We start from the raw sequence: 23735 nt of genomic DNA on the forward strand, positions 1-23735 counted from the left end.
TTGCCTTGGAAAATTTACATGCGTGCCGTTTTGTGTAAAAAAAGTGCGACCTAGAACTATTTTTTTCGGAATGAGTTCCAGAGCTTACGACTTTAAAATCAAAAAGGCCTGAAAATTTCTAAAGAATTTAACTTAATTTATGGTGTTTACACAAGGGTGGAGTTTTGGATTTATTTGCGGGGTTACGGGGTCAACACGGCTTTTTTTTTACATATATTTTACATAGGCAACTAAAGGTGGGCAAAATCAGGGTCTTTGTCGGGTGTTTGGTGTTTTTCGGTACTATTGTTCGTTGACGATGTATCACTAAAGCCTAGAAAAATATCATAGTAGCCAGCACAGATATATTAAAATCAGTAATTTACTTAGAGCCTGTAGACAAGCCTTTTTGAAATGCTACAAATCGAATTCTAAAGGAAGCCGTAGCAATATTAACATAAGAGAACGCTATAGTCGACGGCTTCGACTATGAGATACCTGTTACTCAGCTAAGGGGAGTGTGAGGGATTCCCAAGACTGCACACACCGAAACAGCACCACCTAGCGTCGAATTGCTTACAACTTTTCAATGAATGAATGGGTATTGATATTCAGAACAAACCCTTATTTACAATTTTTGGGCTGCTGAAACAAACTTGTGCTGCGCAGGGAGCTCAAGAATCTGCATGCTTAATCCCAACATTCTAGCTCCTATAGTTTCCGCGATCTCAGCGTTCATACGGACAGACGAACATTGCTGAATCGACTTGTCTAGTGATCCTGATCAAGAACATGTGTGTTTTATAGGGTCGGAAACGCTTCATTCTACCTGTTACATACTTCCGGACGAATCTAGTACACTTTACTCTACGATTAACTATAATTATAAATATTGCTACGGAAATGTTATTTCGTAGCATTTCAAAAATGCTTGGCTCCAGGCGTTAAAGAAATTACACTAGTAGCAAAGCAAACAGTAAAAACTATACATGTAGCGTAGCATTTTGAAAGATTATTTCAATATATCTGTGCTGGCTGCTATATTTTTACAAACAAATTTTATTTTTCATTTGCCTTTGGGGGGTCAAATGTAATTTTAGACCATAACTTTGTTCACCAGTATCGCTTACAACGCTATACAGATTAGACCCCCACGGCTTTTAATAAATCAAAGGTTTACGTCTATTTAAGTTGACTTTAATTGACTTTATTTTATACATTTTTAATATAATATAATATTAAAACCGAACATTTAATAAAACAAACTAAAAGAATGTACATATATTCCTGTATTTGCCGTTTGGAAGTGACACAGAAATCTTTTTTCAAGTAAATCAATAATAATGTCAATATTTCTATGTCATCCTCGAATGGCTTTATAATTATACCATCTTTGCATGCATTTGTAATATATCACCTTCTAACTCAATAGGATTTTCTGGCCAGCCTAGGTGGCAGTTGGCCAACACCTTTATTCTTGACCCAGCCCTGGAGTGCGCCAGCCCTTAACTTTACCATCCTTTGGCCCAGATTCGGCTGACAGCATGCCTTACCACTTTACTAAATTTTGTAGATTGTAATAACGTCAAGATGACCGGTCAAAGAGGTGCGGAAATCGCAGGAGCTTCGAACCGCGCCGCTTGAAGAACTGGAAGGAACGAAAGAGTAAATGTGATCAACGAAACAAACATGAAGCAATAACTAGCATTTCTTTAGTTTTTATTGTTCTTTAATTCGACAAATCTGAAAAAATAATCAGGGTTTTATATGAAGTAAACTACGGAATAATACGGTTTAGCAAATATTGGTTGTTTTTTTGTTATGAATTCCATTTCAAATGTGTTTGCCCTGTACAACATGTCATCTTAACCACTATATATTCAATTAGTTTTAGCGCTAGTTATATTAAAGGTACCACAAACAAAAAATGGTCTAAAATATATGTTTACACTATTTAATATTTGTGTGTTTTTGGGTGCGGGATCGCAAATCAAAATCAATTACACAAAATTTGGGGTGACACACAGTTCTGATCGATCGAAACTCGGATGCAATTCTTACGTACGTCAATACAAGTTTCACCCAAAAAAATGTATGTGTCCACCCGAAACATGTTTATGGAGACAATAACAATCGTGTATATTCTAAAACCAAGCCACATACATTTAAACGTCAATATACATATATAGAAGGGGTGCCACAGAAATTACTTCAGCGCTAAGTCGTGTACAATTTATATTGATGCACAAAAGAAACCCAACCCCCTTACAGTGCTTGGCGATTTTTGTGGCACCCCCGTATGTTTTACATCTCCAATATATCCATTTCTTTATAGGTTAAAAAATATGTTTCGTCTTGCGTCTTTTAAAGTTTTGTTCCCTTTGCAATGAAAAACAAATGCCAAAGAATTGTCAATGACATAAGAAACGATTTGAAAATGAGTATAAATGATATAGTCGATCATCTCTCGACTATTTGGCAACCCAGCACTCTAATTATGATCGTAGGCGGATTTGGAAGGTAGATCTAGCTTTTATCTAATTTTAATTTGTTTGCATTCGTTTGACTTTTATGTAACTTTATTCATTACTACAATGGTTTTGTTTATGTTAAGTAATATAAGCATTGTTTTAATCAAAATCGACTTTACTACAACATCTACATATTTTAGGTCTGAAGTAGCTTTTTACATAAATTCAGTACTTTTAATAAAAAAAAAACAATTGGCTTATAACAAATATACACTTTAACAAGTATTACAATGTTTATTCTTAAAATCTGTTTAAATCCAATTACTGTGGAGTATTTTAACTTCAAATATTAATTACAACCCGAGTACCTTTAATATTGAGTTTAGGAATTGCACTTTGTTATGTCAGATTAAACATTATAATTAGTAAAATTTTAAAGTAAATTAAAATATCACTTTTTAACTGAGCTTAATATAAATAATAAAAACAAGGAAGAACGCTATAGTCGAGTGCCTCGACTATCAGATACCCGTTACTCAGCTAAAGGGACCAAAGGGAAATGGAGATATGCAAGCAGCAAGGCGAGATTGAAATGCGCCACCTATCGGCGGTAGACAAATTTAAGCGTTATGGGCGTTAGAGTGGGCGTGGCAATTTTTTTTTTGGGTCAATCGATAGGTATTGACGAAACCAATACAGTTCAGTTAAATTTTGTATCTAGCATGAAAATTGTGGGCGCCACAGGCTTGGGCGGTTTGTGGGCGTTAGAGTGGGCGTGGCATATTTGCGTAACAAACTTGCGCTGCGCACAAGGCTACGGAATCTAAATCTGAGATCCCAATTCTCTATCCTTGATAGTTTCGGAGATATCCACGTTCATATTTACGATTTCTTGAAGTTTGTGGGCGTAAAAGTGGGCTGGGCAAATTTTTTTTGAGTCAATCGATAGGTATTGATGAGAACAATACATTTCAGTTAAAATTTTTATTCTAGCATCAAAACTGTAGGAGCCACAGTTTTGGGCGGTTTGTGGGCCTAAAAGTGGGCGTGGCACTCTACTGAAACAAACTTGCGCTGCGTAAGAAGCTCAGGAATCTGCACGCCAAATCTCAATAGCCTAGGTCTCATAGTTTCCAAGATCTCAGCGTTCATCCGGACAGACGGACAGACGGACATGGCTAGATCGACTCGGCTAGTGATCCTGATCAAGAATATATATACTTTATGGGGTCGGAAACGCTTCCTTCTGCCTGTTACATACTTTCCGACGAATCTAGTATACCCTTTTACTCTACGAGTAACGGGTATAACAAATAAAACCAAAACATTTGTAGTAACTTCCAACGGGGTTTCCCGTCAAGGACGATGAAAAAATCTATTTTTTTTATTGTCTAATATTGTTTCTTATACTTTTAAGAATGCGTACAAGAAAAATCATTTCGATATCTACAGTAGTTCTCGAGTTAAGGGGTTATATACATTAGTACCCGCAAAAAAAAATGCGATTTGGCTAACTACCTCTGGCTACCCAAGCAGCACTTGAAACTTCAAACGCGATTATCTCGAAATGGTGTTTTCCCGAAAATGGTTTTGCGGTGGACACGATTTCGGGAAAACTTTAAATCCGGCACTTACTTTTTTTTTTTGCTACTTCCTAAAAAGAATTATCTTGTCACTGAAGGAAGGGTTATATTGTGATTTCATACATCCAAAAAAACGAATTTCTTTACGTTGAAAAACCTTGTTCGTTCAATATTTCGCCATTTGCGCTGTAATCGAAATTTTGCAAATTTATTCGTTCAGTAACAGGATACTTGATTGAACAAACTAAATGTTTTTTACATTTTCGATTACAGATAAACCGTTCTCTCGGAATCGTGTCTATCGCACTTGAAATCAATAGGGGTCCGGCAGTTTACGCATAACTCCGTTAGTTTTAAACTTTTTTATATTTTCATTAAAAAACAAGGAAGAACGCTATGGTCGAGGTCCTCGACTATCAGATACCCGTTACTCAGCTAAAGGGACCAAAGGGAAGTGGAGATATGCAAGCAGCAAAGCGAGATTGAAATGCGCCACCTAACCGCGATCTCAATATATGGTTATGTGGGCGGTAGACAGATTTAAGCGTTATGGGCGTTAGAGTGGGCGTGGATTTTTTTGGATCAATCGATAGGTATTGACGAGACCAATACATTTCAGTTTACATTTTTTATCTACCATGAAAATTGTGGGCGGCACAGTTTTGGGCGGTTTGTGGGCGTTAGAATGGGCGTGGCGTATCCGCGTAACAAATTTGTGCTGCGTGCATGGCTACAGAATCTAAATATGAGATCCCAATTCTCAGTCTCTGATAGTTTCCGAGATATCCACGTCCATATTTACGATTTTTTTAAGTTTGTGGGCGTTAAAGTGGGCGTGGCAAACTTTTTTTTGAGTCAATCGATAGGTATTGATGAGAACAATACAATTCAGCTAAAATTTGTACTCTAGCATCAAAACTGTAGGAGCCAAAGTTTTGAGCGGTTTGTGGGCGTTAAAGTGGGCGTGGCACGCTTCTGAAACAAACTTGCGCTGCGTAAAAAGCTCAGGAATCTGCACGGCATATCTAAATAGCCTAGCTCTTATAGTTTCCGAAATCTCAGCGTTCATCCGGACAGACAGACAGACGGACATGGCTAGATCGACTCGGCTAGTGAATATATATACTTTATTGGGTCGGAAACGCTTTCTTCTGCCTGTAACATACTTTCCGACGAATCTAGTACACCCTTATACTCTACGACTAACGGGTATAAAAATGAAAAAATGTACTAATTTGAATAAAACTTTTCATCCATATAAAAAAATCCCAGAAATCTAGGTATTTATCGTGGTGCAAGTGTATATAACCCTTTATAAGAGTAAATGTCCACCAGTCTCCAAGCGAGCAAAACTGATGAAAATAACTTTAAATTCAATTTTTTTGAAACCACGTTTTAAAAAATAGTGTGTCTTCTACAGCTTCTACAAATGTTCCGATTGCAAAACGATTCAAGCAACAGCTAATTAAATTTTAAAAATGTTTAAGTAAAAACGCTAGTTTGACTGCTTTGTTGTTGGGCTTTCCAAAACTTAATCTTTTCTTAAAATCTTTTTGAATTGAAGTTTATTTGTGTGCCATGTAGGAGCTACACTGTTTACGTACGTTTTTAAGAATGGCTTGATCGCTGGCTAGAGCCACCATTTTTTTTGTATATTGAAAATTAGTGCAAAAATGTATACAAAGACTGAAAAAAAATCGGGAAAAAAAAATGTTAATCGAAAATGGAAAAAAGTGCCGGTTCTTAGGGTGGTGGACGGGAATCGACCTTCAGCATTTACAGACTAATACGAAAATGAAAAATGTAAATAATTCCCAAGTTATAGATCGGACTACAGCATTTTTATAGCTTCTAAAACTTTATTATTAGTGTTCAAACAGAAAGACAAATGGGGCGGACTAAGGTAGTTTTGCACCTAAATACAGAGTGCGGGGCGCTAAAACAATGCGAGTTCCATACAATAATATTGATTTTTGTACATATATGGGCCGTTCTTTTACAAACCAAACGGATTTCGCAAAAAATATTTTTTCACATTTTTGATTTTTTTTAAATTATTTGTTCGTATACTTTTCGGTAAATAAGTAAACACTAGTATCAGGAATTGGTCGAAAAAAATTATTTTTTAATTCGTTCATGCGTTCGTAGAAGAAATTAGAGGTCTTGTTAGAAACAATTCAATAACTTAAAAACAGACCAGAGAGAATCGCGTCCTTCTACCTGTTACATACTTTCCGACGAATCTAGTATATCATTTTACTCTGCGAGTAACGGGTACAAAAATGGTTCCAACTTATAAAAAAAAAACAATTGTAGGCGACAATTACAATTAAAAGAATCATTTTTTGGTTGTGGAAGACCTAATTTTTATACCCGTTACTCGTAGAGTAAAAGGGTATACTAGATTCGTCGGAAAGTATGTAACAGGCAGAAGGAAGCGTTTCCGACCCCATAAAGTATATATATTCTTGATCAGGATCACTAGCCGAGTCGATCTAGCCATGTCCGTCTGTCCGTCTGTCCGTATGAACGCTGAGATCTCGGAAACTATAAGAGCTACAATACTGGGATTAGGCATGCAGATTCCTGAGATTCCTGCGCAGCGCAAGTTTGTTTCAGAAGAGTGCCACGCCCACTTTAACGCCCACAAACCGCCCACAAACTTCAACAAATCGTAAATATGAACGCGGATTTCTCAAAAAATATCAAAGATAGAGAATCAAGATTTTTAGATTTGGATTTCCTAGGCTTGAGCGCAGCGCAAGTTTGTTACGCGAATATGCCACGCCCACTCTAACGCCCACAAACCGCCCAAATCTGTGGCGCCCACAAATTTCATGCTAGATAAAAAATTTTAACTGAAATGTATTGGTCTTGTCAATACCTATCGATTGATCTAAAAAATAAGTTTGTCACGCCCACTCTAACGCCCACAAGCCGCCCAAGCCTGTGGCGCCCACAATTTTCGTGCTAGATAAAAAATTTTAACTAAAATGTATTGGTCTCGTCAATACCTATCGATTGATTAAAAAAAAACTTTGCCACGCCCACAACGCTTAAATCTGTCTACCGCCGGTAGGTGGCGCATTTGCTGCTTGCATATCTCCATTTTCCTTTGGTCCCTTTAGCTGAGTAACGGGTATCTGATAGTCGAGGTACTCGACTATAGCGTTCTTCCTTGTTTTTTCTTAATTTAATATGTTTTTATTTTTAAGAAATTAAGAAAATAATTATCTAAAAGTACAGATCTTAGAGGGTTAGATACAACAAAATTGAAGTCATTCGGATTACTACAGTTGGTAAAATAGATTTTGAAACGAGCAACGTTTTTAAATTTGTTGGTTTTTTTTACAAATTTTAAAAAACTTACAAAGCTTTCGAAAATTTGAAATCAAAAAAAATTTTCGTTTAAATCCTGATTTACTCGTTATTTACCGAATAGAACACGTAAAAAAAGTTTCAGTCAAATCAAAAATGTGACCCAAAAAAGGTGTTCGGTTTGTAAAAGAACGTCCCATATAGCTTGTATATCAGTAGTAGTTTCTAGTTCAGCTTAGGTTCAGTTTAACTAAGTATTAGTTTAGTTTAGCTTAAATGTGTCGCAGTTAAGATAAGGCGATCTGCTCAAGTAAAGAACGAGATGAAGCAGCAGTTCCTCGGGAATGTCATTTGTATTTTCGGTGTTCTGCAGATGTTAGTTTTGGTATAAAATCAGGTCACAGTCCGGCATCAATATTATTAGTTACAGAATTCATATGGCTCACTACATGCTAACACAACGGGTGGCTAGTTTCATGGTTGCACGATCGTAAATCGTAAAATAGCAGTTAATAATACGTGAATGTCGTATGGGCTTATAAATAAATCAAAAATTAAACTTAAGCAGCAAGGACATCTAATGCGAATCCGATTGTTGCTGCTGTCTAGATGGTGATTCTATGGATGCGGTCGATACTTCTTGGTCACACGGTTGGAGATATTCTTGCGATTGCTTCAGCTCCTGCTGATTATGCTTCGGCTGCTGCTGATGAAGATGTGCGGAATAGGCGTGGGATCATACATAGGGAGCATATATAGGTTTTATCTAACCTCATCGACATCCTCGCCCTCCGACGAGCTCCGTATCGTGTTGTATTGCGAGTTGCGGCTGCGCAACATCCTCAGAAAGCTTCCCACGGCAAAGATAGTCCGGCGATGTCGATGGAATATACCCTGGTATAAGGCCTCTCGTAATGTCTTTCGGTCCTCTACGTCTACCGATGACGTCAGCGATGTCTGATGCGGCAAACGTGCTAGAAATATAAAAAGAAATTCAGAATACGTATTTTGTAAATAGACATCGAGCCGCCGATAAGAACCGCTCCCAGAGGGGAAATAATCTGGCATGAAGTCAGATTGTTGACGCAAACATAAAACGCTCATGAAAATAAAAGGGAACATTAGGGACGACTAGCAGATACCTATTACTCTGTGAATTCATTTAAAAATAAATAAATAATAAATAAAAGTAACGTTACTGACTGATGTTAATAATTAGTGGGCGAAAGAAGAGGTGTGGCAAACTTTTGTTTAGGTATAAACATAGGTATTGGCAAAATATTTGAATTTGAGATTTATGGGCGTAACAAACTTTTCTTTAAAACAATCGATACATATTGACGAAACAATTTCATTTTAATTAACTTTTATTCCAGCATAAGAACTTTGAGCGTTTGAGTGGGCGCCGTTTTTTATACCCGTTACTCGTAGAGAAAAAGGATATATTAGATTGGTCGGAAAATATGTAACAGGTACAAGGAAGCGTTTCCGACCATATAAGGTCTATGTATTTTAGTTCAGGATGCCATGTCCTTTCGTATGAACACAGAGATCTCGAAAACTATAAGAGGGATTTGGCATGTGATTCTAGAGCTTCTGACGCAGTGCAAGTTTATTTCAGCACAACGCCATAACGCTTAAAACTTTCTAGCGTTTGGTTCATATGAACGGTTAAATATGTATGTATACTTATGTGCCTAATAAAGCGTGCTGAATGAGAAAAAATTTAGAAAGTTTATTTATTTAGTAGATCCTATAATAAATTTTCGTCACAAAAGTTGATATCATAACTTTTGTTTGTTAAAGGTGCAACCGTCACTAGATTCTTACCTCGTTAAAGGTGTTTTTGTGTGTTTAGATGTAAAGCGCAACTCGAAATATAATTAAAAACACGGAGGTACCACGGAGGTATCTTGGGGCGATTTTATAATAGTCGGACCATTTAATAATAAGTTATAAGCAAAAAATGTGTGTAATCTCGGAAGCAGCCGGTTTGCTGCATGCTTATCTCCAACTCCCTCGCACTCCCTTTAGCTAAGTAACGGCTATCTAATGTCGAGCCCGCCGACTATAGCGTTATTTCTAGTTATACCCGTTACTCGTAGAGTAAAAGGGTATACTAGATTCGTCGGAAAGTATGTAATAGGCAGAAGGAAGCGTTTCCGACCCCATAAAGTATATATATTCTTGATCAGGATCACTAGCCGAGTCGATCTAGCCATGTCCGTCTGTGTGTCCGTCAGGATGAACGCTGAGATCTCGGAAACTATATGAGCTAGGCTATTGAGATTTGGCGTGCAGATTCCTAAGCTTCTTACGCAGCGCAAGTTTGTTTCAGCAGAGTGCCACGCCCACAAACCGCCCAAAACTGTGGCTCTGACAGTTTTGATGCTAGAATAAAAATTTTAACTGAAATGTATTGGTCTCGTCAATACCTATCGATTGATCCAAAAAAAACTTTGCCACGCCCACAACGCTTAAATCTGTCTACCGCCGGTAGGTGGCGCATTTCAATCTCGCTTTGCTGCTTCCATATCTCGATTTTCCTTTGGTCCCTTTAGCTGAGTAACGGGTATCTGATAGTCGAGGTACTCGACTAAAGCGTTCTTCCTTGTTTTTAGTAAAATCTGCATGTCAAATAATAATTCTTAAATCGGACCATTCATTAAAAAGTTATAAGCAAACAAAGTGTACAATCACGAAAACAGCCGATTTGCAGCATACTTATCTCCAACTCCCTCGCACTCCCTTTAGCTAAGTAACGTATATCTCTCTTGCTTTAAAAATGTAGGTTTTTTTAAAGTGTAAGTACCAGGGACCGAAAATAACATATATTTTATTATTTTTTTTCGAAAAAATCATACACTTTGGATAACATTAAAAATATCAGAAAAAATTCATTTAAAATAAAAAATAAAAGCTTTAATAAATGTTATCAGAATACTTTTATTAAAAAAGTAATCAAATAATTTTTATTTGGGCACCGAAAATATACTAGTCTTAAGTTTCTGTTGCTTATCTCTTTTGTTTGAATTCGGTTGGAATTCTACTTATAAACATGAATTCTGGTCATTTCAAACCATCCATGAATTTCCTAACATATGAAACCGCGAATTCTTCAGAACAAGAGAAACCACTTTTGACCATGGTAACAAATTTGTTAGTGCTGGCCATTTAAAGCCATCCATGAATCCATAACATATGAATCCGCGAATTCTTCGGAACAAAAGGAACCTCTATTGACCATGGTTACCAATTTGATAGTGCTGGCTATTTTAACCCATCTAAGAATTCCTAAAAATATGAATACGCGAATTCTTTAGAACAAGAGGAATCAACCAAATTCTAACTCTGTGTCATTCCCGTTGGCAAAAAGTCAATTAATAATAGTTATTTAATGATCAAAAATATAATATAGATATATTTATATTATATAAAGTAAGTCTTCGAATTACAGTTATTTAGACTTTTATTTTTCAGTCCGTTATTATTTTTTATATAAAAGTCAGACAAAATAACGGTTATTTTCGGTCCCCGGTAGTAGGTCAAAATTATTTCGGTAAATGTTATAGGTTATACTATAGTCTTTATTTGGCAACCGCTTGCTTCGAACGTGTAACGCTGACTGCTGCCACAATTCTCACTCCCTCTTATGCTCGTTCATTTGAATGAGCGAGCTGCGTATACATACATTCGATCTCTTATATTAAAGTACTTAATAGAAAGGGATGACAATAAGCCTAAAATATCATTCGAAATATTTGAAAAAAACCAGAGACAAAGCTATATACAAGCAACCAGCAAAGCGACTGTTTGCACACCACGCGACTGTGCCACTTAGCGTCGATTACTTTATTTGATTATAACTTTTTAACGGATGGTCGGATTTGAACAATTTCAGTATGTAAATGGATATTAATAATCAAGTCTTTAGTTCAGTTATTATCTTTATACCCGTTACTCGTATAATAAAAGGGTATACTAAATTCGTCGGAAAGTATGAAACAGGCACAAGGAAGCGTTTGCGACCCCATAAAGAATATTCCTAATCAGGATCACTAGCCGAGTCGATCTAGCTATGTCCGGCTGTCCGTATGAACGCTGAGATTTCGGAAACTATAATAGCTAGAATGTTGGGATTTGGCATAAAACGCCCACAAACGCTAGAACATTTTTTAAAAATTTAAATTAGATTTTGTTTTGGTTACACCAGTTACACAAAAAAAAATCGATGAAATACGCCTTCAAGGAATCCTTTGTTTTCCGGTAAGGTATATCTCCCTGATAAAGAAAAGGGCTCTTAAAATTTTTTCTATGGTACAAATTTTTTTTTAAGTGTAAAAAACGTTTTTCGCGCATTTTTTTCGAACTCGTGTTCTGATAAACCGAATTCGGTCATCAAAAACTCATTTTACAGGTAATGCCCCTTAACTTTCTTATACACATCATTGAGTTCCATTCATTAGTTTGGAAGCTACACTTCGTCAAAGTTGAAAAAGTTGGAAAAAATGCAAAAACGCTGGCATAAATGGCTTCTTTAAAAATACACGCTTAAAAACCGAAATTAGTCTTATGTTGTTTTCTTGAAAACTGAACCTTAACGGAGAATATGCGCCATTGATCACGACAATCCGTTGGTAAATCGATATTTTACAGATTTTTAACGTATATACCCAAGTTCGGTATTCGGGAGCAGCGGCTGTTAAACATTATTCGGTTTATCAGAACTCGAGTTAGAAAATAAAAAAGTGCGAAAAACGTTTTTTACACTTTAAAAAAAATTGGTACCATAGAAAAAATTTAAAGTGCCCTTTTCTTAATCAGGGAGATGTACGTTACCGGAAAACAAAGGTTTCCTTGAAGGCGTATTTCATCATTTTTTTTTGTAAACTGGTGTTATTAAGGCACATCTGCATGCCATAAATTGTTTGATTCGGTCCATTCATTAAAAAGTTATAAGCAAATAAAGTGTGCAATCTTGGACACAAACGAATTTCTATTTGTCGATCATTTCGATTGTCCATGGCATCGACTGAAGCGTTCTCTCTTTCCTTTCATGCACACTTAAAATTCCTAGTTATATTATGCCAGCCTTCTCCAAGATTTTTGAGCAAATCTTATTAAAAAGGATTATTAGTGTTCATCTATTTCAGGACGCCTGCATAACGCTGCCGAGCAAATGCATCTGGTGGTCAACCATATGCTTAAAGCCTTTGAGACGAAGAAATATTTTTGCGGAGTAATTTTAGATGTCAAGCAAGCACTGGCACTGCGCCTTACTTTTTAAGCTTAAACCCATTCTTCCCCCGACATACTTTGATCTCCTCCGCTCATTTCTTATTAGCAGAACCTTCCAGGTAGATTTTCCAGGACCTAAGTCTACTTCAAGGCCAATACTTACTGGAGTCCTTCAAGGGAGTGTCCTGGGCCCTGTCTTATATACCATAGACCTTCCTTCGCCCAGAAGCAGGAATTTTTTAACAGCTACTTATGTAGATGTAACTGCGTTTCTGGCGACAAGTGGACTGCAAAGAGAGGCGACCGATTTGGTGCAGGACATGTTAAATGAGTTTGAGGCCTGGGCGTCAAGGTGGAATATCGCTGTTAATTGTACAAAATCTCAGTACGGAACCTTTTCGTTTAACGGGCTGAACACTTATCGTCTCACCCTGGACGGGACTCCAATAAAGCACTCCGACACGGTTAAGAACCCTTGGCTTATTTTGGACAGGCGGCTTATTTGGAAGCAGCACATTATGGCTACCTGTGCTTCCACAAGGCAAAAGGTCAGAAAAATGAGATGGCTCCTTTGTCCGGGGAGTGGACTGTCGATCACGGCGAAAACTTGGCTCTTTAAAGCTATTTTAATGCCTAGTCTTCACTGGGGTGTCATTATGTCATTATGGGGCTCTGTTTGTAACACGTCTATAAAAAGTATTGAATCCTGCCAAGCCAAAATTTTAAGACATGATAAACGCCCCGTACAATACAAGAAAGACTACCATTTTTCGAATGGTTAATGGTCAAAATTAATCCTGTTTGTACATCTATCACTTAGACTACCACTCGCTACAGATCAAGACTCGTCTCTAACACAAACAGACTTGCTCTCACACTTCCCAGACCTATGAACAGAAGAAACCTAAAAAGATTTCACCCATCAGACAATTCGATACTTGGACGGCCCGCAAGTGGTAGACTAATTTTAGACTTAGACGCATAGTTTGCCACACTCCCCAATTTTCGTAATGGGTCTTTACTCGTAGAGTAAAAGGGTATACTAGATTCGTCGGAAAGTATGTAACAGGCAGAAGGAAGCGTTTCCGACCCCATAAAGTATATATATTCTTGATCAGTATCACTAGCCGAGTCGATCTAGCCATGTCCGTCTGTCCGTCTGTCTTTCCGTCCGGATGAACGCTGAGATCTCGGAAACTATAAGAGCTAGGCTATTAAGATTTGGCGTTCAAATTCCTGAGCTTCTTACGCAGCGAAAGTTTGTTTCAGTAGAGTGCCACGCCCACTCTAACGCCCACAAACCGCCCAAAACTGTGGCTCTTCCAGTTTTGATGGTAGAATAAAAATATTAACTGAAATGTATTGTTCTCACCAATACCTATCGATTGAACCAAAAAAAAAGTTTGCCACGCCCACTTTAACGCCCACATACTTCAAAAAATCGTAAATATGAACGCGGATATCTCGGAAAATATCAAAGATAGAGAAATGGGATTTCAGATTTAGATTAGGCTTGAGCGCAGCGCATGTTTGTTACGCGAATATGCCACGCCCACTTTAACGCCCACAAACCGACCAAGCCTGTGGCGCCCACAATTTGAATGCTAGATAAAAAATTTTAACTGAAATGTATTGGTCTCGTCAATACCTATCGATTGATCAAAAAAAACTTTGCCACTCCCACTCTAACGCTCACATCGCTTAAATCTGTCTACCGCCGGTAGGTGGCGCATTTCAATCTCGCTTTGCTGCTTGCATATCTCCATTTTCCTTTGGTCCCTTAAGCTGAGTAACGGATATCTGATAGTCGAGGTACTCGACTATAGCGTTCTTCCTTGTTTCTATTATACTACTTGTAAAATTTACTAAGAGAGAAAATAAATTGAGTTTAACGTAACACTCCCAATCAACTTATCAAAAAAAGATTTTTATCTAAAAGTTGGAATAAAATAAAAGGCGATGAATATCGATTAAAGTTATAACTGTTACGGTAAATAAAGTTTAAGCCCTGTTTCAACGGAAACTATATTGATTTACAGCCAATTTATAGCAACATTTTCTGTTCGGTTCACATTTAAATCGTGCAAAAACTTACATTTTTCTTTGGTTTCGGCTGGGATCTAAAGCCCATAGACTAAATAAAACTGTGGCGCCCACATTTTTGACGCTAGAATGCAATTTTAACTGAAATGTATTTGTTGTAACGACCTTAAATTTAAGCTAAAATCTTTCTGGCGCCCACATTTTTAAAGACATTGTAAAAGTGAAAATGTTTTGTTTTGTTTATTACGCCCATCTACCCATCAAAAAACCTGACCATTCGTTAAAAAATTCTGAGCATTTAAAGTTTTCGCTGGTAGGTTGCGTTAACATATTTACTATTACTATAGCATATAAAACCAAAGAATCCTTTAGTCGAATGCCACTCCCTCTCTGACTCCCACAAATCACAAGAAAAATAAAAATGTTTATGTTATTTTTAATTAACTTAATTTTTGGCGTGACAAAAATGGTTTAAGGTAATTTTTAGCTTATATGTTTAATTGGTATGCTGAATTACGGATATCTTAGTCGATCTAGCCATGTGCGTTCGTCCGTCTGTATGAACGCTGATATCTCGGAAACTATGAAACATAGAAAGTTGGGATTAAGCATGTAGATTTTGGAGATTCTTTCGCATCGTATGTGCAGTGCGGTGCCTTGCGCACAAATCGTCTAAAACTGTGTCACACACATTTTCAAAGATTACAATTTAAAATAAATTGTATTTTATTCCACTTGGGAATACCTACCGGCACCACGGAAATTGTTAAATTTCCGTTTAGCTTATTAAAAATCTTCATGCGTTTCCTAAAAAATAGTACCACTTTTTTGTGGGTGTATAAGTCTTGAAATCTTGAAAAAAAAAATTGCGAAAAATATAACGCAGATAAAATGATTAAATTTAACAAAACTTTATTCGTGATATACACGTAGGTCTTTGAACTGTTGAATTTATAACTAAAAAATATATAATTTATTAATAACACAGCCCAACAGACGTTTTTTCTTTTGGTTGTCTAGGCCTGACAGCATTTTATATCAATAAATTTGGCTTTTCTAAGTACATATTGCCATCAGCTCTGGTATTTGTGGTACGATTAATTTAAGAAAATCCCAATTTTTATTCGCCTATCTGCTTATATCCTCAAGACTGGTTAAACAAACTTTAATACACTTTTCAACGCTTACGTTTAATTTTCGCAAAACTGCTTTTAAGCCTCTTTAAAGGGCTTTTATCATGTGCCTCAAGTTAGATGTACAACTTTTGATACTTAAACTTATTTCTTATTGACATTTTGTCGTTTTGTATCCGTAAATTATTCGAGAATGGAAAAATGTTGCGGCTTTTTTTTTTAAATTATAAGATGTTTCGCTAACTTAATATAAAATACAACTCACTAATTTAATTTTCTCCAAATTGTTTTTATTGGGATTCTGCCGTTATTTATATGTAAATGATTCGCGAAAGAAAGAATTTTGACGCTCGTTTTAGCATTTGTTATTAAAAAAAAACTTAGTTGCTCTGCTAAGTTGATATTAAGTTAGCAGTACAACTCACAAAACTTGAACTTTTCCAAAATGTTGTTACATGGGATTTTGCCCTTATTTATCCGAAAATTATTTGTGAAAGAAAAAATTTTGTCAATCCAGTTTTAATATGTATTTTTTAAAAACTTAGTTGTTCTGCTAAGTTGATATCAAGTTAGCAGATCAACTCTGTTAAATGTTAATTAATTATTTTATTAAATATTTTTATTTTATGTTTTAATTAATTACTTTAATCATAATAAATACTGTATTGCGTAGAAATTTTTGCAAATATTTTTCAATTATAAAGTACATTTAATAAGAAAACTAAATAAGCCAATAAGTAATGTACATGTAAATTAGTACAACTCACTAAACTGAAACTTATCCAAAATGATTTAAGCTGGAATTTTGCCGAATTACTTTAAACTGGTAAAAAAGTAAGTAAAAAATGTAAAAATAATACAAGAAAAGAATGAATATCAAAAGTTGTACTGCTTACTTGATGCACATGCTTTTATCTACGGCTATGTACTGCTTTAAAAAAAGCAAAGGTTGTGAGTTACTTTAAACAGTGACAGGTATGGGCGGCAGTAGTGCGGACTTTTTTGTATGCAATTTTTAAGGACATACTCTAACCACATTAAATATTTCATTTTGATATCCTCAATGCAAAACATAAAATAAATCAGTCTTAGACCGTGTGCAATGGCTTTTAGGAATATTTTATATTCGTCTAGATGCCGTAGAGTTGTTTTTTTAAACCATTATTTAATAGACAACATCTTTTATATGCGAATTGTGTTACACTTATATAGACCTTGATCTTCAAAATTTTAAAATAAATGTAAGTACCACAAAATTTTTTAGTAGGGTAGACCAAAAAAAATTGATTGCTCAGGGACCAAACACGGTCCGTTTGGCTTCAGGGACAGAAGCTCTACGGACTAGGCTACATCAAACTGATTTAATTCATGAGGTAAGCTACTTTTTTCTTATTCGATTAGAAAAAAAGTTGACATATTAAGGAGGAAAATAACATTTTTTTTGTGTTGTGAGTTTCTTTTACTGAAATTTTGAGGCTCTTGCGCACCGCCTAAACTTTAAAATACAAATATTTTGTTTTTGAATTAATTTATTTTGCACAGAAAACTACCATTTCAGATGGCGAGCTCATTTGACCTAAAAAAAAAAGTCCACCCTAATGGGCACAGTGTGTAAATCGTCACTAAAAACAAAGTAAGAAAAAATTGAAATACAAGGAACAACACTGTAGTCGTGGCCGTCGCCACATTCTTGTGGAGTGGGCATAGCACTTTGCTGAATCAAACTTGCGCTGCGCAGGATTATCTATAAACTACTTTCTGAATCCCAACAGTATAGCTTTTATAGTTTCCGAGATCTTAGCGTTTATACGGACAGACGGAAATGGATAATTCAACTCGGCTATTAATCCTGTTTAAGAATAGGATTGTTTATAGGATCGAAAAAGCTCCCTTCCATTGTCACATAGTTTCCGACGGATACAATATATCCTTTTACTCTACAGGTAACGGGTATACAAATTTTGGTTTTTCTAAATAATCACACTGGACTATAGGTGTAGTGGCAACTTCAAAAAATCCAAGTTTATCAAACTAAAATGCCGTTAGGTCTGGACAACCAAAACATGAAAATTCTGCCGGGCTATGTAATTTTAAATATTACAGATTACAAAATAATTTAGATAAGGGACATAAAATATAAAAAATTGTTTTATTCATTGTGATGTACTACTCCAATTGGGTATACTAACCAGCTATAGGTGACTTAGGCGACTTAAGTGAGTATTCGTCGAGGTTCTTGCCAGCAAGATCTAGTTTGAGGACCTTCTTGGTGAGCTGCTGTGTGGCTGCTTCCATGTTGCTGGTCTTCTCTATCTTGATATCTACGTTTCGTTGGCTGACTGCGCTCTTAGTGGACATAACCGCCTCCGACCCAGTCGTGCTTGTGTTTGTCGCTGCAGTTCCTTTGGCCGCATCCGTCATATTATTGTTGGTGATGTTGCTGATATCGTTGTCACAATTTTTGTCCTCTTTTTCCTGTCGAAGATAATTCTTCTGAATATCCTTTGGTTGATGCCAATTCTCCGCTTCCTGCTGCGCTTCTATTGCATCCGTTTTTGTAGTGGTGTCCTTATCAGTATGATTGTTATTGACCGCTGTTGCTTGTGTACAGCCGACAAATGGTTGAGATTCAGCGGTACCGCTTACGATAATACTGCTGGCGTCGCTCCCGCTGGTGCTGCTGTTTTCAACGACGTCGGCAGCGGCAACCACAACAACCATTGTTCGAGAGCTCAAGCTTCGCTATTTGTTTTTTACTACTTAGCATATAAACGATTTCCGCTGACGTGCACACGCCTTTGGGATCGGTTCCTTTCTGTTGTAGGTTACGCTATCGCTTCAGTTTGCTCGATCCGATTTAATGTGATTCTATTCGATTCAATTGCCGATTGTTCCTCTTTATATTGATTCTACGTGGCATTCACTTTGAGATTCGGTGGTCTGGCTTCGTTGGGTATCTGCAGCGTGGCAATGTCGAAGCTGGCACTATGGAGCGCCACCTGTTGAGCGGTGCAATCGGTAAGTGTAATTTGGGGAAGGGTCAGTGTTAGTTGTTGCCTGCGTCTACTGGGATCGCCAATGCTGAGGTGGCTCAGATTGTCGATGATCTCAAAAAGACGTCGTTGATCAGATGTGAATGTGGCTTGAAATATAGCAGCTTCACTCGTTGGAGTGGCTGTTGTAGCTCTGGATGCAGAGAGTGCGACGCCTCCGGCTGACGTTTCTGTTAGTCCACCTGATTCTGTAGTTGTACAGCCTAGATCATAATAATCACACATGCTATCCAGATGCTCCGACGGCCCCCCTTCCTGCTCCTCTGAGTCAAAGTCCTCCTCCTCTAGCCCCTGCTTCTTCTTTGTTTGCTCCTCTCGCTTGACCGACCTTATGGTTACCCAAATACCCGGGTAACCTACCTGCTCATTGGCCGCCTTGCCTCGCAAACTCTTGAGCAGCGTAAGCAGTCGACCGCTCAACTTTTGAACTGGGATCTCGCTGCGCTGCCTTGCATCACAGAATAAGCCCGACGACGGCCTTATTGCATTACGCTCCCGCTGGCCAATCGATTGAAGGTACTTGATGTTGGCCTGCAACCCCCGTTCGTAATAGCTGTTGGCCAGTTGCAAATAGCCGTAGATGTCTAATGGCAGTTGCTGTTGTGGGCTTTCCACGAGGCACTTATTAATATTTAGCTTATTGTTGAGACGGCCACTTTCGCTGGTTTGGCTTCTGGGCGCGGGGGCCACCTGCGCCTCATAACTGCTTTTACAATTGTTCCTCCATTGAATTCGGTGGACCAGGTAACGCAGCTGCTCGCAGCTGTGGGCAGTCTTTATGCGGCGCACTGAGACGTTGTAGGTGTCGTCGGGCGGCTCACCGGAGCACACTGTCTGTCGGCCTCGCGAAGCATACGTATTATCGTCGGATCTGTAATTAGTGGAAGCACCAATTAGTCGAGGGGTACAAACATCATGGACAGAAAATAGAATGGAACAAAACATTAATTACAATGGCAAATGTAAACACGTACGACAAACAAGCGAACTTCAGCCCTAACCCGTAGTCCGTAACCCGGTACCTGGTGTCGGATCTCCACCTGCATGGGGGTAATATAATTTTAAAAAAACCACCGCTCCCCAAGGGAAAACTGGCAGTTACTTGTTTTCTGTTTGTTTGTTTTGGTATCCAGAAAGTGCTTTAATTTTTTAGGTACACAAAAATTAAGCAGATTAATTTGTCTAGCCCAAGCCCGCTATTTCAAGCAAAATTTGGTTTGATGAGTGGTTATTTAACTTTCCTGTTGCCATTTTTAATTATTTTGTCTTACCGTGTTAATAAGGGAAACCCCAGTATTTTCGAGTATATATGACCTTTTATAAGCGAACTTTATTTAACAGAGTTATGTACCATAAATGTTACCAAAACGTAAACTTGGTTTCTTTTTTTTTTAATCTTTATTTGTTTATGTTTATTTGCAGTTTTTATTATTTCGCCTTTACCACAGCGCAGATAATATAACTTAAATATACTTAAAATTAGTATTTATTTTCAGTATTATTAATCGACAGCCCGAACGACCCTGACAAATGTTTTGGAAAGGCGATTCAACTCATAAAAAAAAAGGTTTAAGAAACAACAATATGAAATACCGCAACAAAAATAATAAAATAAATGTATACAATTGAAAAGTTGATATTATTTTTTAAATCTTTTTTTAACCATTTTTATCGATGACATTTATATTTATTTTTACGACATGATTTCAAAAAAAATTGTCACGTGTGAAATGCAGACATTCCTAACAAATAAGTGTCAAAAGTATACAACATTAAATAAATAATACTATTTTACCCCAAAAAGTGTCATTTTGACAACATCCGTGGTTTCTTCATTACCGATAAAAGCTTATGCAATCGTTCGAGTTTTTAACTATGCTCATTGAGCGTTGCTCAAGTATAGGTTATTATGGCATTTGAACTAAAAGCCCGCAGAAAACGTTGTGCGATGCACCAATTGGTTATGTGTCTGTCTATGATGCGAAGGGTCTCCGGTTCAAGTATGCGCCGATGCAGAGAACGCTGTACGATTTTAAAGAATAATATATAACATTTCCAAATAAATTGAAATAACAAAGTTGTATTTCTAAAGTTTTCAGATTTCAAATAAAAAAAAAGGATGGAAGTTAACTTCGGCAAGCCGAAGTTTGTATACCAATGCAGATATAATTATTAAATTTAATTCGAAATTCTTAAAATACCAAAATGATATTCCCAATAATATAAGATAATATGTCAAAAAACACCGCACCTATAATTTGTTTCATAATATTTTCCCACCAATTTTCCGATCGTTCCTATGGCAGCTATATGATATAGTCGTCCGGTTTTAATAAAATTAAATTTGAAATTTAGAGTTAATCAAAAAATTTCATTTCCAAGTGTAAAAGGTTATATGTTAAACAAGAAAGGAAGTTAGCTTCGGCAAGCCGAAGCTTATATACCCTTGCAGCTATAATTATTAAATTTAAAAACACAAAAAATGATATTCCCAATAGTATAAGATAATATGTCAAAAAACACCGAAGCTAAAATTTGGTTTATATTATTTTCCTACCAATTTTCCGATCGTTACTATGGCAGCTATATGATATAGTCTTCCGATTTTGATAAAATTAAATTCGAAATTCAGAACTAATTAAAAAATGTTATTTCCAAGCGTTGGAGGTTATATGTTGAAAAACACCGAAGCTATAATTTGTGTCATATTATTTTTCCACCAATTTTCCGATCGTTCCTATGGCAGCTATATGATATAGTCGTCCGATTTCGATAAAATTTAATTCGAAATTCAATACTAATTAAAAAATTTTATTTCCAAGCTTAGGAGGTTATATGCCAAAAAACACCAAGGATATAATTTTGTAAAAAAAATTTTTCCGATTATTCCTATGGGAGCTATAAGATATAGTTGTCCGATCCAGCTGGTTCCGACTTATATACTACCTGCAAAAGATATACGACTTTTGGGAAGCCTCGATAGCCTTAAAACTGAGAGACTAGTTTGCGTAGAAACGGACGGACAGACGGACAGACGGACGGACGGACAGACGGACAGACGGACAGACGGACAGACGGACATGGCTAGATCGACTCGTCTAGTGATGCTGATCAAGAATATATATACTTTATGGGGTCGGAAACGTCTCCTTCACTGCGTTGCAAACTTCTGACTGAAATCATTATACCCTCTGCAAGGGTATAAAAACACCGATGCTATAATTTGTTTCATATTATTTTGGTGGCGCTATAGGCTAGGTGTGTTAGTGAAAACAAGAAAGGAAGTTAACTTCGGCAAGCTGAAGTTTGTATACCCTTGCAGCTATAATTATTAAATTTAAAAATACAAAAAATGATATTCCCAATAGTATAAGATAATGCTAAAAACATCGAACCTATAATTTGTTTCATATTATTTTCCCACCAATTTTCCGATCCTTCCTATGGCAGCTATATGATATAGTCTTCCGATTTTGATAAAATTTAATTCGAAATTCAAAACTAATTAAAAAATGTTATTTCCAAGCAAAGGAGGTTATATGTTAAAAAACACCAAAGATATAATTTTTTACATTTTTTTTTTCGATTATTCCTATGGGAGCTATGAGATATAGTTGTCCGATCCGGCTGGTTCCGACTTATATGCTACCTGCAAAAGATATACAACTTTTGGGAAGCCTCGATAGCCTTAAAACTGAGAGACTAGTTTGCGTAGAAACGGACGGACAGACGGACATGGCTAGATCGACTCGTCTAGTCATGCTGATCAAGAATATATACACTTTATGGGGTCGGAAACGTCTCCTCACTGCGTTGTAAACTTCTGACTGAAATCAATATACCCTCTGCAAGGGTATAAAAACAGCGTAGCTTTAAGCACATGTCCATCCCTCTCACACTCCTTTAAGCTGAGTAACTGGTATTTAATAGTCGAGGCCATCGACTAAAGCGTTTTCTCTTGTTTTTCTTATGATTTAAAGAAAAATTTTGTGCTGAGCCATTTACATTTAACAAAGTAAATTTTGAAATTAATTGAATAAATGTGCTCTCTAGGAAACGCGTTTGAAATTACCAGTTCTGCCAGTCAATCCTTTTGAACTCTGAAAATTTCAAACGACATTGAAAATTGAAAACCCCTTCTTTTTTTCATTTTCACTTTAGGAAATAATCTTTTAGGTATTAGAAAATTACCCTAAAAAAAGTTCCTTTAAACTTTAAAAACAACTTTTTTAATTTTGCAAAAAATTTGCCATAAATTCAAGGCAGGTCATCATGAAAATCTTTTTAGAGTATTATTTACATATATTTAGATATTTTCGGAGCTGGCTCGCCTTACCTCTTCTAACTCTTAAGGCTAATCGCGATAGATTTGTTGCTTCTACTTTTTAAATACACGGGCAATCGCCTTAAGAATCGCATCAACAATTAGAAAATGGGTAGCCTACCAGTCTAATGCCTTGTGCATTTTCCTTTGTACGGTTGTCTAAACGGCGTTCGAGCCCTCAAGAAACCAACTTTAATTTGGTTTTCCCCATGTTTTCAAATTTCCTAACTAGGTCTTACAACGCAAACAAAAAAACCTAAAAAAAAAAATTACATTTAAAAAATATTTTTATATCCTTGCAAAGGGTATATTGATTTCAGTCAGCAGTTTGCAACGCAGTGAAGGAGACGTTTCCGACCCCATAAAGTATATATATTCTTGATCAGCATGACTAGACGAGTCGATCTAGCCATGTCCGTCTGTCCGTCCGTTTCTACGCAAACTAGTCTCTCAGTTTTAAAGCTATCGGGCTAAAACTTTTCCAAAAGTCTTATATCTTTTGCAGGTAGTATATAAGTCGGAACCAGCCGGATATCTTATAGCTCCCATAGGAATAATCGGAAAAAAAATTTTTCAAAATCATATCTTTGGTG

At 36.7% G+C, this 23735-nt stretch overlaps 2 protein-coding genes across 5 annotated transcripts; both read right to left on the minus strand.

The window, feature by feature from the left end:
- Positions 1-1160: 1160 nt before the first annotated feature.
- Positions 1161-18516, minus strand: LOC119558942. Of its 4 annotated transcripts, XR_005220533.1 has the most exons (4): positions 17955-18516; positions 8123-8325; positions 5638-5719; positions 1161-1627 (listed from the first exon to the last, which is right to left on the minus strand). XR_005220533.1 is itself a non-coding variant. In XM_037872142.1 (3 exons), the coding sequence occupies exons 1-3, from the start codon at positions 18484-18486 to the stop codon at positions 1565-1567; spliced, it is 798 nt and encodes a 265-aa protein (XP_037728070.1). In that variant the 5' UTR covers positions 18487-18516; the 3' UTR covers positions 1161-1564. The 4 variants fall into 4 exon arrangements, 3 of the variants coding, with proteins under 3 accessions (XP_037728070.1, XP_037728069.1, XP_037728068.1); XM_037872142.1 differs by lacking the exon at positions 5638-5719; XM_037872141.1 differs by lacking the exons at positions 1161-1627; positions 5638-5719 and adding an exon at positions 7212-8054.
- Positions 18517-18653: 137 nt separating this feature from the next.
- Positions 18654-19850, minus strand: LOC119558941. The gene has a single exon (XM_037872139.1). It carries the CDS (start codon positions 19761-19763, stop codon positions 18675-18677), a length of 1089 nt encoding a protein of 362 aa, XP_037728067.1. The 5' UTR covers positions 19764-19850; the 3' UTR covers positions 18654-18674.
- Between the last annotated feature and the right edge of the window lie 3885 nt (positions 19851-23735).

Source organism: Drosophila subpulchrella, unplaced genomic scaffold, assembly GCF_014743375.2.
Source record: "Drosophila subpulchrella strain 33 F10 #4 breed RU33 unplaced genomic scaffold, RU_Dsub_v1.1 Primary Assembly Seq15, whole genome shotgun sequence".
NCBI classification, from domain to species: domain Eukaryota; kingdom Metazoa; phylum Arthropoda; class Insecta; order Diptera; family Drosophilidae; genus Drosophila; species Drosophila subpulchrella.

Excerpts from the sequence above, each read along its gene's own strand:
- LOC119558942 (XM_037872140.1), bottom strand. The coding sequence starts at position 18,486 with ATGGTTGTTGTGGTTGCCGCTGCCGACGTCGTTGAAAACAGCAGCACC. Across the intron at positions 8,326-17,954 it reads GCCTAAGTCACCTATAGCTG|CACGTTTGCCGCATCAGACA; the intron begins GTTAGTATACCC and ends TTATATTTCTAG. Across the intron at positions 8,058-8,122 it reads AGGGCGAGGATGTCGATGAG|CAGCAGCCGAAGCATAATCA; the intron begins GTTAGATAAAAC and ends CATCTTCATCAG.
- LOC119558941 (XM_037872139.1), bottom strand. The coding sequence starts at position 19,763 with ATGTTTTGTTCCATTCTATTTTCTGTCCATGATGTTTGTACCCCTCGA.